The sequence below is a fragment of the Hemibagrus wyckioides genome, linkage group LG25 (genome assembly GCF_019097595.1).
Source record: "Hemibagrus wyckioides isolate EC202008001 linkage group LG25, SWU_Hwy_1.0, whole genome shotgun sequence".
Classification (NCBI taxonomy): Eukaryota; Metazoa; Chordata; class Actinopteri; order Siluriformes; family Bagridae; genus Hemibagrus; species Hemibagrus wyckioides.
In genome coordinates this window covers 1,637,418-1,655,369 of record NC_080734.1, presented here as the reverse complement: position 1 = coordinate 1,655,369, position 17,952 = coordinate 1,637,418, and the positions used below count along the sequence as shown (strand labels likewise).

Sequence of the window (17,952 nt, the reverse complement as noted above, 5' to 3'; positions counted from 1 at the left end):
CAGTCAGGAAATCCAGGATCCAGTTGCAGAGAGAGGTGTTCAGGCCCAGGAGACTCAGCTTCTCAATCAGCTGCTGAGGGATGATTGTGTTGAATGCTGAACTGAAATCTATGAACAGCATTCGAACGTAGGAGTCCTTACAGTCCAGGTGTGTGAGGGCCAGATGGAGGGTTGTGGTGATGGCTTCGACCGTGGAGCGGTTAGGACGATACGCAAACTGTGAGGGGTCCAGCGAGGGTGGTAGCTGTGACTTGATGTGCCTCATGACGAGCCTCTCGAAGCATCTCATCACGATTGGTGTGAGTTTGACGGGACGATAGTCATTGAGGCAGGAAACCGTAGACTTCTTTGGCACAGGGACAATAGTCGTTGTCTTGAGGCACGTTGGGATGAAGGAGCTGCTCAGCGAGATGTTGAAGATGTCAGTGAAGACATCTGCTAGCTGCTCTGCACACTCCCTGAGAACTCTGCCAGGAATGTTGTCTGGTCCAGCAGACTTCCGTGGGTTAACTCTGCATAGAGTTCTCTTCACGTCAGCCGTGGTGAGACAGAGCACTGGGTCATTAGGAGGAGGGATGGTCTTCCTCGCTGTTGTGTTGTTCTGTGCCTCAAACAGAGTGTAGAAGTCGTTCAGAGCATCTGGAAGGGAGGCATCACTGTCACAGGAAGGTGAAGTTGTCCTGTAGTTGGTGATCGCCTGGATGCCCTGCCACATGCGCCGGGAGTCTCTGCTGTTCTGGAAGTGGCCGTGGATTCTCTGGGCATGTGCACGCTTTGCCTCTCTGATGGCTCGGGACAGTTTGGCCCTTGCAATTTTTAAGGCCGCCCTGTCCCCCGATCTGAAGGCAGAGTCTCTCAACTTCAGGAGAGCACGCACTTTCAGTCATCCACGGCTTCTGATTGGAGCGTGTTGTGATGGTCTTGGAGACGGTCACGTCATCGATGCACTTCCCGATGTAGCCGGTCACTGATGCCGTGTATTCCTCCACGTCAATAGAGTCGGCGTTGGTTGCAGCCTCCCTAAACATGTCCCAGTCAGTGCACTCAAAACAGTCCTGAAGAGCAGAGATGGCTCCTGCTGGCCAGGTTTTAACCTGTTTCAGAACCGGTTTAGAGCGGTCTGACGAGAGGTCTGTATGCTGGAATCAACATAACAGAGATGTGGTCTGAGTAGCCGAGGTGGGGGCGGGGCTCCGCACGATACGCGCCAGGAATGTTTGAATAAACAACATCCAGCGTGTTCGCCCCTCTCGTAGCAAAGTCCACATGCTGATGGAATTTAGGGACCACAGTTCTGAGATTTACATGATTGAAATCTCCAGCGATGATAAACAGTCCGTCGGGGTGAGCATTCTGCAGCTCGCTAATAGCTCCGTACAGCTCACGCAGAGCCTCCTTAGCATTAGCACTGGGTGGAATGTACACTCCGATAATGAAAGTATTCCTGCTGCATTCCTGTCGGCACGAAACACTGTTAGCCCGGCTAGCTGAATGGCGGCATCTGGAACTCACTGAGCCACGTCTCCGTGAAAACAAAGACGCAGCAGTCTCTGAACTCACGCCGTGTACTTTGCTGTAGTTGGATGTAGTCCAGTTTATTATCCAGTGAGCAGACATTGGACAAGATGATGGAAGGGAGTGCCGGCCGGCTAGGGTTGGTTGTTAGCCTAGCACGGACACCCGCCCGTTTACCGCGCTTCCGCTTCCTCAAACACTGCTTGCGACGTCCTCTCTCCCGGCCACCGGCATCAGGCGACGCCGAGGACTGAAGGCCTGGACTTCGCAGCAAGCCGAGTTCGCGAAGTTTGCAGACTACTTCATTTCTGTACTGTAATATCGTCTGGCGCTTGTATACATGAATACCACTGTCTTTGGCGTCCATGCACTTTTAACTTCGCGCTAAAACAAAAAGAAAGCACCATTTTGGTTCCGGAGTGGCTGCTGCGTGCTACTGCCGCGCCACCATCTTGGAAGCACCGGGCCCAAGCCAGGGTAAAATAGAAGGGTTGTATCAGGAAGGGTATCTGGAGTAAAACCTGTTCCCAATTAAATATGAGAATCGGAAAATATTCACTGTGGCTACACTGAACAGGGAGGAGTCAAAGGACAACAACAACAACAACAAAAACAACAACATTAAAAGTCTGCTGCTGATTGTTCATACATAGAAAGCACAGTGTGTTTGTGTGTGTGTCTGATGATCTTACTCCAGTTTCTCCAGTGTACAGTGTAGATGCTTCAGTCCATCAGAGAGCAGCTTCACTCCTGAATCCTGCAGTCCATTTCCACTCAGGTCCAGTTCTCTCAGTCTGGAGGAGTTTGAGCTGAGAACTGAGGACAGAGATCTACAGCTTTCTTTTGTAAGGTTACAGTAACGCAGACTGGAAGAGAATGAAATGTTTATATATCAGAAAACTGATCTCAAACACACACAGCTATAATACACTTACTCTTTACCATGTAACAAAAATGTGTGTGTGTATGTGATGATCTTACCGCAGTATCTCCAGTGTACAGTGTGGATTCTTCAGTCCATCAGAGAGCAGCTTCACACCTAAATCCTGAAGGTTATTGTCACTCAGCTCCAGTTCTTTCAGTCTGGAGGTTCTGGAGTGGGTTACGTTGATAACTGAGGACAGAGCTCTACAGCTTTCCTCAAGCAGATGAAAGTAAAGCTGACTGGAAGAGAAATTATGAAACATCAGAACACTGATCTCAAAAACACACACACAGCCATAACACACTCTTTACCATGTAAAATAAATAAATAAATAATGTGTGTTTGTGTGTGCGTGTGTGTGCGTGTGTGTGTGTGATCTTACGTCATTTTCTTCAGTGAACGGTTTGGATACTTCAGTCCTTCAAAATCCAGATCTACTCCTGAATCCTGCAGCAGTTTATTGTAACTCAGCTCCAGGTTTCTGAGTATGGAGTTTGAGCTAAAAACTGAGGACAGATCTGTACAGCTTTCCTCTGTCAGGTTACACCCACTCAGACTGGAAGAGAAATGATGAAACATCAGAACACTGATCTTAAACACACACAGCCATAACACATTCTTTACCATGTAACAGAAATGTGAGTGTTTCTCTCACACAGAAATCAGGGGACAGGATGCCACATCAGGACATTTACAGGAGCAGTGATGTCTTTCTGAACTCCACAATCTCTCAATTTATACAATTTATTATAAGACCATTAGCTTATGATAATACACACACACACACACACACATACACGAGAGCGAGTGTAAACCACTCAAACACTGAAACATTAAACAAGCAAATTTCTTTCTCTCTTTCTGTCTGTCCATCCAAGATGAGATGAGAAATTTTATTGCGCCCTTGGCAAAAAGATCCTAACTCAATTCTTTGAACAGCAAAAGACACAGCTGTGTACACACACCATATTTAATCACTCATTCACATACATACATCACATACTGGTGTCATCATTCAAGTTAAGTTGACAGTTTCCCACAGTCTGCCAGCCTACAAAGCCACCCTATTGCTTAGTACTGTGGTCATTTCACAGCTCTGTTATTGTCACACATCTCCACATCTCTACTACAAAACCCCATACCTGTATCAGAGTCCCACAGTTACTGCAGTTCCATTATTATTGCACAGTTCTGTTTCTTCACCAACCCTTAACTGTCACAGAATCACACAGTTGCTGTCCAGTCCTATAACCTGCAGTTAGTGTACAGCCTCTTTGTTGTTGCCCATTTCAATATAGTTCCACAGTCTAAAAGAACTGCATAGCTCCCTAAACCTTGCTATTTAAAATGACTGAAGCAAATACAAACACACTGTTAAAGCAATGAAATTTGCACTTTGTCACTCCGTATCTTCTGACAGAGTTATCAGCTGGTAGCTGGAGTAAAGGACATGGGAGGGGTCTGCCTGTATTTTTTGTGCTTGTTAAATAATATATAGCCTTTGTTCTAATCTGTAACACTGACTGATGTTTTATCAATGTGGACAGTGAGATTTTTGCAGGAAAACACTTGCTTATTGGGAGTGTTGTGATTAACTGACTGATCTACTGCCTTTGTATCAGTGACCATGTGGGGCAGTTGTGGGGCAGTTATCATCACACACTGGGCAAACTGTTTTACTTCAGATTGATTATTTACCAAAATCTGCATATAATAAGCTTAAAATACCACCATTATCACATAATTTAATGATGTAGTGGATGTCAGCTCATGCACTTATTCGTGTACAAGTAAAGAGAAAGGGTATTAAGCTTACACAACCCTTGGGGCACCTGTGCTAATCATTTTCAATTTAGAAAGGGTGTTGTTAACATTTATGTGCTGAATGTGACCCGACAGGAAAGAATGGTACCGTTAATGATTCCAAAAGTGTTAATGCTCGTCTGTTTCACTTTCTTCAATAAAAAAACAGATGAGCATAAGCCTTAGCATCTTCTATATGTCCCAAGTGTATAATAATATAATCTGTACCCTGCCCAAGTCTGTAAGCACACTGGAATGGGTCTAAGTATGAATTCTTTTAGTACAGACACAGTATATTTAATTTATGTGGGAAAGTGAGTGACCTCTCGGTGGCGAATAGCGGCACTGGCATGTACACGCATACACATGTATACATGTATACGAACAACCACCATACCTGTTGAGGATGCTCTCGGAGTAGCGGGTGCACACGCAATCCCGATAGCGCTGGGACATTTATCCATACATCTCATGGTACGCTATGAATTTAGTCGGATATGTTCATTGTGTGTTTTGGTTTTGCCGATTGTTTTGATGGGCTAGCGGGGTGAAGCCGGCTAGCGTAAGCGCCTCGGGGGCTATTAGATATGACGTCATGTATTGTGCTGCGATGGCTCACTGAAACCGGAACTCGGTTAAACCATGAGTGTTTTTTTTTTCTTCCTCCCCTTTCCTGAGAAGCACCAAGGTAATATGAGGATTTGCCCTGGGTTACCACTATAAGAAAACATCTATGTGTATGGTTTATTGTTTATTCAATGTGATTTATATTTGGTTTAGTGATATTAGATGGAGGAAGTAAATGGGAATTCCGAGATGAAAATAGGTAAGAAGAATCCTGGTAATGGTAGTGTCCCAAAATAGGGGGTGGAGCCTGGCCTTTAAATAGGGAACCAGACTCCAGATAGGGCATGTCGGTTTGGTTTGATTTTTCTTCCCTTGTTGAGTTCTGCTCGAATTAAGTAAGCATGCTGTCGGTGCTGTGGGTTAAAAGGCAAAAGGGAAGAATATAACATGTATACAGAGGATACTTGCATTCATTTCTGAAACAAGCAGTTTTTGTGTTTTGTTTGTTTTCTCTGAGTCTGTACATTGTAAATATTCTCACTTCTGGATTGGATCTTGGGATTTTTTCTTCCTTTTCTTTCTCCTTCTGGGACTTTGTAAATAAAATCACATCATACTCTGGAGAGTAAATACGGATGAGCCATCATTTTTTGGGGGGAATCCTAGCCTGCCTAGTAGGCTTAGGGAACCCAGTTGGGTTCTGTTAAAGTCTGCAATACTACAATTTAAAAAAAAATAAAATAAATAAGAATAGCATGTCAATCCAGTGACTATTGAAACATAGAGCATCAAGTCACATGTCTTTAGCAGAGCAGACATACTGTCAGGTTCTGTGTGCTTTTTGGTGCACACCTGACAAAAAAGTAGCTGAACCTTGTACAGGTCCATCATCAGTCTGCTCTCACAATCCCCCGATCTAGTGTCCATGATATAGGTCCATTTCAGAAAGTAGGTTTCAAACCTGAAATAAAATTTACTAATTTTTTTTTAAATCGCCTGAAGTGAAGAGATTTCTGTTTCCATGTTGGTTATAGCTATCATGGAGTTCCATAACACTGTGGAGTTAATTCCATCAATATTTTGCTCTATAATGGCCTTTTGTAATATTTTCAATGCCTGTTTTTAATGCCTTTCTGACACAATGGTTTTTGTGTCAGAAACATTTTTTTTTGCCTGCACTTTGTGTGGTAGGTGTGCTCATGAGAACATTGTCTCTATCTCCTGCATGAACAGTGCAATCATAGTGCAATCATAGCTGCGTCATGACTGACACTCTGGGAATGCTGTAATGAGGAAGTTTTGTCTGAAGCTCTCTGTGCACACATGCCAATTTAAAAGGCTCGGATAGGACATTTTGAGGTAGGTGAGGAGGGGTGTTCCTCTCTTGATCTGCCACAGCATTTGAGGATTTTAACACGAGCAGTTAACCCTGAGACAGTCTCTGAGCAATGTCGAGCCACAGATATCGTGCTCTGATCTGTCAAGCCACAGATCTTTCAGCTCTGAGCAAGCTGGGGGGGGCAGGTGTGGCTGGAAGTCGGCCCAGGCCGCTCACTGCAGCGAAGCATAAATTCCCTAAATGCTGCCGACTGGCACTTACAGTGAGGGAAAAAATTATTTGATCCCCTTCTAAATTGTACGTTATGAACTACAAGACCATCGCCAAGCAGCTTGGTGAGAAGGTGACAACAGTTGGTGCAATTATTCCCAAATGGAAGAAACACAAAAGGACTGTCGATCTTCCTCGGTCTGGGGCTCCATGCAAGATCTCACCTCATGGAGTTTCAATGATTATGATAATGGTGAAGAATCAGCCCAGAATTACACTGGAGGATTTTGTCAATGATCTCAAGGCAGCTGGGACCACAGTCACCAAGAAAACAATTGGTAACACACTACACCGTGAAAGACTGAAATCCAGTAGCGCCCGCAAGGTCCCCCTGCTAAAGAAAGCACATGTACAGGACCATCTGAAGTTTGCCAGTGAACATCTGAATGATTCAGAGGTCATGTGGTCAAATGAGACCAAAATCCAGCTCTTTGGCATCAGCTCAACTCGCCGTGTTTGGAGGAGGAGGAATGCTGCCTATGACTCCAAGAAGACCATCACCACCGTCAAACATGGAGGTGGAAACATTATGCTTTGGAGGTGTTTTTCTGCTAAGGGGACAGGACAACCACACCGCATCAAAGGGACGATGGACGGAGCCATGTACCGTCAAATCTTGAGTGAGAACCTCCTTCCCTCAGCCAGGGCATTGAAAATGGGTCGTGGATGCAAAGAGGAGTGGGCCCAAATTCCTTGAGATGTGAGATGTGTGCAAACCTGGTGGCCAACTACAAGAAATGTCTGACGTCTGTGATTACCAACAAGGGTTTGCCACCAAGTACTAAGTCATGTTTTGCAAAGGGGTCAAATACTTATTTCACTCAATAAAATGCAAATCAATGTATAACTTTTTTGAAATGTATTTTTCTGGATTTTTTTGTTGTTATTCTGTCTCTGTCACGGTACTCACAGGTCCAGACCACCAGAGGGAGCCCTCGCCTGAATACTGACTGTGCACATGTGGTTTCCTGTTTCCTGTTTCTAGGACTTTTAAGCAGCATGCTCCTTCTGATCCAACGCAAAGCATTGTTTCCCTGTGTCACATGCCAAGCTTTGCTGTTACTAGCTTTTCTGATTGATATATGTGTATGAACCTTGCCTGTTTTCCTGATTCATCGGTTCCCGGTTTCTGTTTTGGTTTTGGTCGCTTAGTTTTTGCTTTTCCGGTTTTTGATCCTTTGCCTGCCTCACCGTTACTGATTCTGCCTGCTGATTTCAATAAAGATCCGCATATGGATTCTACCTCTCCTGCGTCCAGCAAGTCCTTATAATCTCTCACTGTTCAGATAAACCTACCATTAAAATTACAGACTGATCATTTCTTTGTCAGTGGGCAAATGTACAAAATCAGCAGGGGATCAAATAATTTTTCCCCTCATTGTACCTCTTGGTGCCGGCCGATGACCATGCTCACTGCATCGACGTACAGGCTCTGAGATGAAGTTGGGGAATCTAGGAGAAAGGACCTATCTTTGTCTTTAATCCCTGTTAAATTAAGCCACCTGTGAACGGCTGATGACATGGGCCATCTGTGTCATGGCACGATGCGTGCTCTTGGGAGACACTCCTGCCAACCCTGCTGTCTCTGGCAGATTCATGATGTTGATGCTTAAACTCAGTGTGTCACAAATTAGGTTAGAGGAGTGGTTTGTCCAGATAGATCTAAAGAATGCATATTGCCACATATTTTAATTTCGGGGTCAAAGCCTACCAGTACCAGGTTCTTCCTTATGGTTCAGCATGCAGCCTTTTCCTTGATAGCTCTGGTTCCAGAGCTATCTGTGGCTGGCAGAAATAGCCACCACATACACCTTGAGAGTAGAGGGGTCTAACCACACTCACAGGAATTCCTAGAAGATCTCCAGCACTGTATTAATCAGTCAGTGGACTGGTTCAGGTGATACTGCTTGCACCATCAAAAGAAGAGCCTCAGTTTCAGGGCATACAGATTCTTGGTAGAAGGAGCAATAGAGCTCACTATACAATTCAGTTCAATTCTATTTGTCTCAAACCAGCTTTACAGAAGTATAAAAATATAGAATAAAAATGAGTTTAAAATTAAATGAATGTTTATTCCTAATGAGCAGGCCTGGGGCAATGGTAACAAGGAAAATCTCTGTGAGATTATATAGGTAGAAGAAACCTTGAGAGGAACCAGGCTCAGAAGAGAACCTCATCCTCTTTTTGTTGGAACCAGAGTGTGTAATTACAAATAATTTCCTTTCTACAGCTGACACAGAACAGATTAACATGCAGGGTGCAAACACTGAACTGCAGGAAGTCACCTCTGACATTCAGCAGCTTTCTTCCATGTACTGCTCCAGGACTGCTGAATAAGTTTTAACAACATTTTGGAAGAATCTTTGAGTGGGTCTGGGATTTTAAAAAAAAAAATCAGGAAGCCATTAAATGTACACAACACACACTTTTATTTACTGTTTACATTGGCTTGTTATTACACTGCACATAATTAAATAAATCAAACTGCTTTTTTCTTACCTCAGTTTTTCCAGTTTGCAATGCGGATTCTTTAGCCCACCACAGAGCTGCTTCACTCCTGAATCCTGCAGTTTATTGTAACTCAGGTCCAGTTCCTTCAGTCTGGAGGAGTTTGAGCTGAGAACTGAGGACAGAGATCTACAGCTTTCCTCTGTCAGGTTACAGCAACGCAGACTGGAAGAGAAATGAAGAAACATCAGAACACTGATCTCAAACACACACACACACACACAGCCATAAAACACTCTTTACCATGTAACAGAAATGTAAGTGTTTCTCTCATACACAGAAATCAGAGGACAGGACGCCACATCAGGACATTTACAGGAGCAGTGATGTCTTTCTCCACAATCTCTCAATTTATACAATTTATTCTCTGTCGAGCTATACACCCCACTCCTGAGCTACCAGTGCTTGCCAGTTTCCAGTGTGACCACTGTCTCTACCCCTGGTCAGAGTCTTGTTGCTTATTGGTGCTCACTGATGCTGTGGATAGATTTGTGTGGACAGCCTGTGACCCAGGAGACAACCATGGACAGAGACACTTGGGGACTTTCACACCGTCACAGATCTGCCATTTCATCTGTCAGCTTGTGACAGCAAAGAATTAGTGTCTATAATGACCTCAGAAACTACACTGACCTAATAGTTCCTCATGGGCCATTGATTGCTGTTGTAGAAAGGACATTAATCAGTTACAGTTACATTATTTACTGTTTAGTGTCTCCCAAATGAGGATGGGTTCCCTTCTGAGCCTGATTCCTCTCAAGGTTTCTTCCTGATATCATCTCAGGGAGTTTTTCCTTGCCACCATCGCCACAGGCTTGCTCATTATGGATAAAATAAAATAGGGATAAAATAGTTTAATAATTTAATTAATTAATTAATTAAATTTATTTTTCTCTACTTTCTCTGTTTCTCTTCTTTCGTACAGCTGCTTTGAGACAATGTATATTATAAAAGGCGCTATACAAATAAATTGAATTGAACTGAATTAATATTACATCAGTGTGACTTTTGGTAAATCTCCCAAGCCTGAAAGGAAGCATTCAGTGGGGTGTTTTACAGCTTATCTTTCTGAACAGGGTTAAAAAAATCCATACAAAATTACTGAACAAACAGTAGACCACACAATCTTACATTGCGTCATTAGCCATGTTTACATGCAGCCTAATAATCCTGTAATCATCTGACTGAGAACTGAATCAAAATAAAAATGTTTATGTATACAGCTCAGTTGGAGGAGAGTAACGTGACTGAAATCAGATTGATGGAGGTGGGTTAATGTCCTTTTAATAATCTGTTAAACAGACAAGTAGTAGCCAAGTAAACATTTACGTCTGATTACTTTCATTACCACAATCTGTGCTTGTGTGTTTAAGTCACAATTTACAAGTTACACAAAATATTGTGGAAGAAAGCACACTTTATGTCAGACAGTTTATTAAAAAAAAACTGTAAGGTTTGTTTGGTTTCAACATCACTGTAATGTAGATAAGGGACAGGAATCCATCCAAGCTGGTGCAACACCTCAACCACAGCATGCACTCAATGAACACCACAGTCTGGAATGTGTTACACCTTAATTAACCTAGTAACTTCACATTACTCCAGCTTTCTTTGTCTTCGGGAAGTGCTCCACTGTATGTGTGTCGATTGTCTGTCCACAGAACAGGTTTGGGGAATCAAAGATCTTACAAGGTATGTGCATCCCTGTCCCTGTTTAATTATTCTTCTGTGCCTCGTGGCTTGGGTCTCATGTCTACCGTAAAAGGAAGCACAACGGCTTAGATCATGGGGCTCGCAGGTTGAGTTGGCAGAAGCAGAACAAGAGACGGGTCCTTCCCTTTCTCTTGTCCTCTCCCATGATGCTGATATCCCCGCTTCGGGTTCGGGAGCTCGCGCTGCGATTTCTCCCAGCCTGGAAGTGGCCACAGACATTTCGTTGTCTGTGTCGGGCTCTGAGGGTGAGGATGGGAATTCCTCCATCGTTTTGTCACCGCAGTCAGTGGTGTTCAAGGAGCTCCTTGAGGTTTAAAAAAAAAAAAGCAAGCTGTCGAAAATTAATTTCAATTAGCTTGAAGAGGAAGTTAGTGCTGTCCGCTAAGCTTGACAACTGCTTCCCGACTTCAGGCCGCATGCCCCTCCTACACAGACAGCTGCCATTTTTCCCAGACCTTCATGCTGAAGTATTAAAATCATGGAAGAATTCTTTTCAGCAGGCTTTATTTCTCCCCCAGCTTCCTCTAATTATTCAGCCATTATAGGGCTTGAGAATTATAGTTATGCAGCCATGCCCAGGGTTGAAGAGACCCTTGCGAGCTATCTCTTCCCTACATTGCTGGCATGGAGGAGGCTGGCGCTCCCTTCTAAACTGTGTAGAGCCACTTCAGCTCTTGTGGGGAAGGCCTACACAGCAGCAGGCTAAGCTGGTGCATCCCTGCACACATTGGCGGTTTTGCAGGTCTACCAGGCTGACCTGCTGAGGGAGCTTGACTGTGGCAAGGGACTTAACCCTGAGATAGCCTATGAGCTGTGTCAAGCCACAGATCCTTTCTCCTAGATGCCCCAGTTTCACCTCAGGGCCTGTTCGGTGATGCAGTGCACACTATCGTCGACACCAAGAGGTGAAGCAATAGGAAGCTGCGTTTAAGTTTATCCCTCGCCACAGCAAAAAGCCTGGGCCGTTGTACAGCCACACATGCTGTGGGGCAGAAAATAAGGGTAGTGTAGAAGTCCGTGCCCGCCATCAAAATCTAGGCACCTCTTTTAGACAACCTGGCAGCATGGAAACTTCTACCAGGTGTCTCTCAGTGGGTTCTAGATACCATAGGGAAAGGGTGCAGGATCCAGTTTGCTACCAGTCCTCCTCCATTTCAAGGAGTGTTGCCCACAGTTGTCAGCACACACCAAACTACGTTCCTCCAAAAGGAACTTCTCTCTCTTCTGAGAAAAGGGACCATAGAACACATTCCACTTCCAGATCGAGACTGAGTCTTTTACAGCTGGTATTTTTTCATCCTCAAGAGAGACGGGGGGCTGCGTCCAACTTTGGACCTGCAAGCTCTGAACTCTGCCCTGAAGATGTTCACATTCAAGATGCTCACTCTCAAATTAATCACACTGCAGATCAGGTCCAAGGAATGGTTTGTGATGATAGACCTCAAGGATGCATATTTTCATATAGGTATTTTGCCAGAACACAGGAAGTTTGCCTTTGGGGGTGAGGCAATAGGCAGTATCGTGTTCTTCCTTTCGGGCTAGCCCTGTTGCCATGCACTTTTACGAAGGCATCCCCTCGGTGCCATAATGGTTACGCATCACAGGCTGTGGTTTCTTATAGTGACCATCAGGGCGGTCTGCGTTCGCGCACTCAGTGGGCAGAGACCAGGCTTCTTTTGCTGAGAGTGATTTCCGTTCCAGGGCACATAAATCAGGAGCCAGACTTCCTCTCGAGACGTGCTGAGGCCCGGGGAGTGGCGGCTCCACTCTCAGGTGGAGACCATCTGGCGGATTTTTGGCTGAGCGGAAGTGGATCCGTTCACCTCCGAGGAGTCAACACACAGTCTGCTGTGGTATTCCCTCTCGTATCCAGCCCCTCTAGGCCTGGATGCTCTGGTACAGACCTGGCAGAGGCTGCGTCTATACACCTTTCCCCCAGTAGCTCTGCTCCCAGTAGTCCTAGCCAGAGTGTGCCACGATCAGGTCCACCTTCCTCTAGTGGTTCCCCATTGGCCTGGTTGAGTTTGGTTTGCGGACCTTGTCTCCTTCCTAGATTGTGCTCCTTGCAAATTCCTGTCAGGAAAGATCTCCTCTCTCAGGCATAAGGGGCAATTCTACACCACCGCCTGGAGATGTGGAAGTTCTGGGTGTGGTCCCTGAGGGTGACCAGTTCCTAGAGACAGGCCTCTTATCAGAGATTGTGGGGACTCTATTGAATGCTATGGCACCCTTCACAAGGAAGCTGCATGCTCTGAAGTGGAGGCTTTTCAGTCTCTGTTGTGCTCAGCACAAGCAGGATCCAGCACACTGCCTGGTCATTACAGTGCTGGAATACCGCTCTGTGGTCCTGGATGGGCTGCTGAAAGCCCCCTTTAAGCCCATGGAGTCAGCCTCAGAGAAGCTCACACTAGCTATGTGCCTAAATCTTTTAAACTAGCAATTATCAAATGCCTGATTAAAAAAAAAACAATCTTGACCCCTGTCAACTATCCAACTATAGGCTAAAATCAAACCTCTCCTTAATCTCCAAGATCCTAGAAAAGGTTATAGCATAGTAGTTATACTCAAATCTACATAGGTATAATATTCATGAAATGTATCAGTTGGCATTTAGGCCTCATTAAAGCAGAGACAACACTGATTAAAGTGATAATTGGTGCAATTAGCCATAAATATGGTATTAGCTTCTACTGTTAAGCTGATGACACACTACTACATGTTTAGTCCAGAATGCAACTGCTAGAGTCATAATGAGTACCAGAAGATATGAACACACCACTCCAATCTTATCCACACTGCATTGGCTACCAGTCAAATTTCACATACACTACACACAAAAAGTTAAGGATATTCGGCTTTTTGTGAAATTTCAGGCGGCACCTAAAATGCAGGTGAACCTAATTTGACCTTCTCTACAATTTTGAATGCACATGTCCAACTGTTCAGTATTTCAGTACTTTTTGCAGAACTTGCTGTTCTCTAACAAGGTGCTTAACAGCAAAATTCACAACTGGTGTTTGATCCATGAATCAACCAATAAATTTTCTGGTTCAATTAGAATTGGTATTTAAACAACTTCATCATGCTGTTCACATTTTGACATCATGAGACGAAGACCACACCTAACAATTGATCAACAGTACATCGCCATTGCAAGGCTTCAAACAGGATGTTCTAAGAGGGAAGTGGCCACTGAGCTTAGAGTGTCACAGAGTGTCATCAGCAGGTTGCAACAGAGATACAGAGAGACTGGAAGAGTCACAGATGGCATAGAAGTGGACGTCCTTTGGCCACATCCCACGTTGATGACTGCTTCATTGTGAACAGTGCCCTGTGGAACCGGATCATGAATGCCACTCAACTCCAGGCACATTTAAGGGAGGTGAGAGGCACCCAAGTGTCACATCAGACCATTTGAAACCATTTACATAAGTGTGGTCTGTGTGCTAGACGACCTGCAAGGGTACCTGAACACACCCCCAGGCACAGGCATCATCATCTCACATGGGCCAGGGAGCATTTACACTGGATGAGGGACCAGTGGGCCTCAGTGCTGTTCTTTGATGAAAGTCAATTCACGTTGAGCAGAAATGATGGCCGCCAACGATGTTGGAGACGTCAAGGAGAGCGCTATGCATCAGCCACTGTTGTGGTGGTGTTACAGTCTGGGCAGGTGTGTCTACGCAATACAGAACTGCCCTACATCTTGTGAATGGTACAGTGACAAGCCAATACTACCTGAATAACATCATTAATCCAGTCATTATGCCCCTGCATGAACAACACAGGCCTAATTTCATCTCCATGGAAGACAATGCTCCAGCTCATCGAGGTTGCGTCATTAGGGAACGGCTGCTGGAGGCTGGGGTACCTCAAATGGAGCAGCCTGCACTTTCTCCAGACCTGAATCCCATAGAAAACCTATGGGATCAGCTGAGTTGCTGTGTAGAGGCTCGTAACCCTGCACCCCAGAACCTCAATGACCTGAGGGCCACTCTTCAAGAAGAGTGGAATGCCATGCCTCAGCAGACAATAAGTCAACTCGTGAATAGCATGAGATGTTGTTGTCAAGCTGTAATTGATGGTCAAGGGCACATGTCAAATTATTGAGACATTGAGATTTTTTGTTGTGGTATACCCACCACTGTTGTTGGCTTTTGTTTCAATAAATTGTTTGAGATGAGGAAATCACCATTGCAGCTTCTACTTAAATGCCATACTTTCATGATATAATATCACTGTAGTGTGAACTTTTTACATTTTCCATAAATTTCACCCAAAAGCCAAATATCTTAACTTTTTGTGAGTAGTGTATATAACAGTAATACAGACCTATAAAGCACTGAATGGTCTTTTGCCAAAGTACCTGAGTGTTCCTTGGATTTTTATAATCTACCATGCCTACTTTGATCAAAAGGTACAGACTATTTGGTATGTGGTAAGGAATTACGCTGACCTATTAGTTCCTTAGAACTAATAACCAGCTCATGGTTGCACAGCTCCATGTGACTCTAAACTGTTGTACAAAGGATATTATCAACATTTACATGATTTACTGCTGGTGTCACACAAGAGAATAGGTTCCTTTCTGAGCCTGGTTCCTCTCAAGGTTTCTTCCTCATATCATCTCACCTCAGGTTTGCTCATTAGGGAAAAATATTAGTGATAAATATTAACTTAACTTTAAAGGTTAGACCATAAGGAGTAGTTTGGAATGAGAGAAAGAGGCTGGACATGATTCTGATAAAAATCTTACCTGACTGTGATCAGGAGAGGACGCTTCACTGTGTGTGACCCAGCTATCTGTCCACACATTCTTCAAATCTTAACTCTACTGTGTCTTTTTAACTGTTTTTAGTGTGTGAGTGAATTTTCAGTAATCCAATTATGCAGTTTCTGAACCTTTTCAACTTTTGATTTGGGGTCTTTCCTCTCTGTGTGTGTGTGTGTGTGTATGATGATCTTACTCCAGTATCTCCAGTATACAGTTTGGATTCTTCAGTCCATCAGAGAGCAGCTTCACTCCTGAATCCTGCAGTTCATTTCCACTCAAGTTCAGTTCTCTCAGTCTGGAGGAGTTTGAGCTGAGAACTGAGGACAGAGATCTACAGCTTTCCTCTGTCAGGGAACAGTAACGCAGACTGGAAGAGAAATGATGAAATATCAGAACACCGATCTCAAATACACACACAGCAATAACATACTCTTTACCATGTAACAGAAATGTGAGTGTTTCTCTCACACACAGAAATCAGAGGACAGGACACATCAGCACATTTACAGGAGCAGTGACGTCTTTCTGAACTCCACAATCTCTCAATTTATACAATTTATTATAAGACCATTAGCTCTTGTACATAACACACACACATGTAAGAGTTAGTAGTCATTATACAGCCTTTATACAAACAACACTGCAGGTATACTGCATTTTATTAGAGTGAATAAAAAAATCCAATATTTATCAACATGTAATATTAGGTAAAGGAGCAGATCTGGAAGGTACATAGTCTCCATTGCAATGCCCTAGTCACAAACTATTCAACCTTCTTCCATCTAGGAAGAGATACAGGACCATGTGCACCAGAATCAGCTGGTTCAGGGCTGGTTATTTCCATACAACAATAAACTTACTGAACTCTACACTACAATGCTAGAACACTTCGCTGTCTATACTCACCTAACAGTTCTGCTCAACCCTATACACTCTGTTACATCTTTTCTACATAATTATGAATGTATATATCTGTAAATTCATAGCTTACCATAGTTCATCTCTTTATATGTATACTATCTCTATATACACTGTATACTAACTCGGTTATTGTTGTATATACAATGTACATAATGCACACATATTGCCCAAACATATATTATATATATATATATATATATATATATATATATATATATATATATATATATATATACACTATATTGCCAAAAGTATTCGCTCATCTGCCTTGACTCGCATATGAACTTAAGTGACATCTCATTCCTAATCCATAGGGTTCAATATGACGTCAGTCCACCCTTTGCAGCTATAACAGCTTCAATTCTTCTAATTCATCCCAAAGGTGTTCTATCGGGTTGAGGTCAGGACTCTGTGCAGGCCAGTCAAGTTCATCCACACCAGACTCTGTCTTCCATGTCTTTATGGACCTTGCTTTGTGCACTGGTGCACAGTCATGTTGGAAGAGGAAGGGGCCAACTCTAAACTGTTCCCACAAAGTTGGGAGCATGGAATTGTCCAAAATGTCTTGGTATGCTGAAGCATTCAGAGTTCCTTTCACTGGAACTAAGGGGCCAAGCCCAGCTCCTGAAAAACAACCCCACACCATAATCCCCCTCCACCAAACTTTACACTTGGCACAATGCAGTCAGACAAGTACCGTTCTCCTGGCAACCGCCAAACCCAGACTCGTCCATCAGATTGCCAGATGGAGAAGCGCGATTCGTCACTCCAGAGAACGCGTCTCCACTGCTCTAGAGTCCAGTGGAGGCGTGCTTTACACCACTGCATCCGACGCTTTGCATTGCACTTGTTGATGTATGGCTTGGATGCAGCTGCTCGGCCATGGAAACCCATTCCATGAAGCTCTCTGCACACTGTTCTTGAGCTAATCTGAAGGCCACATGAAGTTTGGAGGTCTGTAGCGACTGACTCTGCAGAAAGTTGGCGACCTCTTCGCACTATGCGCCTCAGCATCCGCTGACCCCGCTCCGTCAGTTTACGTGGCCTACCAATTCGTGGCTGAGTTGCTGTCGTTCCCAAACACTTCCACTTTCTTATAATACGGCTGACAGTTGACTGTGGAATATTTAGGAGCGAGGAAATTTCACGACTGGATTTGTTGCACAGGTGGCATCCTATCACAGTTCCACGCTGGAATTCACTGAGCTCCTGAGAGCGACCCATTCTTTCACAAATGTTTGTAAAAACAGTCTGCAGTCTTCGACGGCAGAGCATGTACCACTGACTTTCACCAGCATCTTACTGCACCTCACACTACTACTGCAGTGGGGCTGAATGGACAGCGTGATTTTAACACTACCAGTGTTTTGTAGAACTGGAGCACATGTGGGAGCCAGAGCACAAGTAACAGCAAAGAGAAGTTGCAAAAGTATGGCAAAACAGAGCCCACTCTTTGAGAGGGATAAAGAGCTGCATGGGATGTGGCACCTCGAGGGAGGTAAAGGTTGAGTCGACTGTTTTATAATGTGCAATTCTTTATCTTCCCACAGAGCTAAGTGGAAAAACCAAAGAGGATGATACCATGCTTTAAACCAGCCAGACACCGCTAGACTCTTG

General features: G+C 44.1%; 1 protein-coding gene across 7 annotated transcripts in view; it reads right to left on the bottom strand.

Annotated features, from left to right (window-relative positions):
- The window catches only part of LOC131345738 (NACHT, LRR and PYD domains-containing protein 3-like), a 92,359-nt gene that overhangs the window by 8,326 nt on the left and 66,081 nt on the right, over positions 1 to 17,952 (bottom strand). For 5 of the 7 annotated variants that reach the window (XM_058378779.1, XM_058378781.1, XM_058378780.1 and 2 more), the window contains 5 exons: positions 15,608 to 15,781; positions 8,919 to 9,092; positions 2,823 to 2,996; positions 2,497 to 2,679; positions 2,208 to 2,381 (listed from right to left, as the gene is read on the bottom strand). In XM_058378779.1, the coding sequence (XP_058234762.1) occupies positions 2,208 to 2,381; positions 2,497 to 2,679; positions 2,823 to 2,996; positions 8,919 to 9,092; positions 15,608 to 15,781 (879 nt within the window). Of the gene's footprint in view, positions 1 to 1,915; positions 2,085 to 2,207; positions 2,382 to 2,496; positions 2,680 to 2,822; positions 2,997 to 8,918; positions 9,093 to 15,607; positions 15,782 to 17,952 lie in introns of those variants that run through there. The other 2 variants (XM_058378783.1, XM_058378782.1) reach the window with 2 other exon arrangements.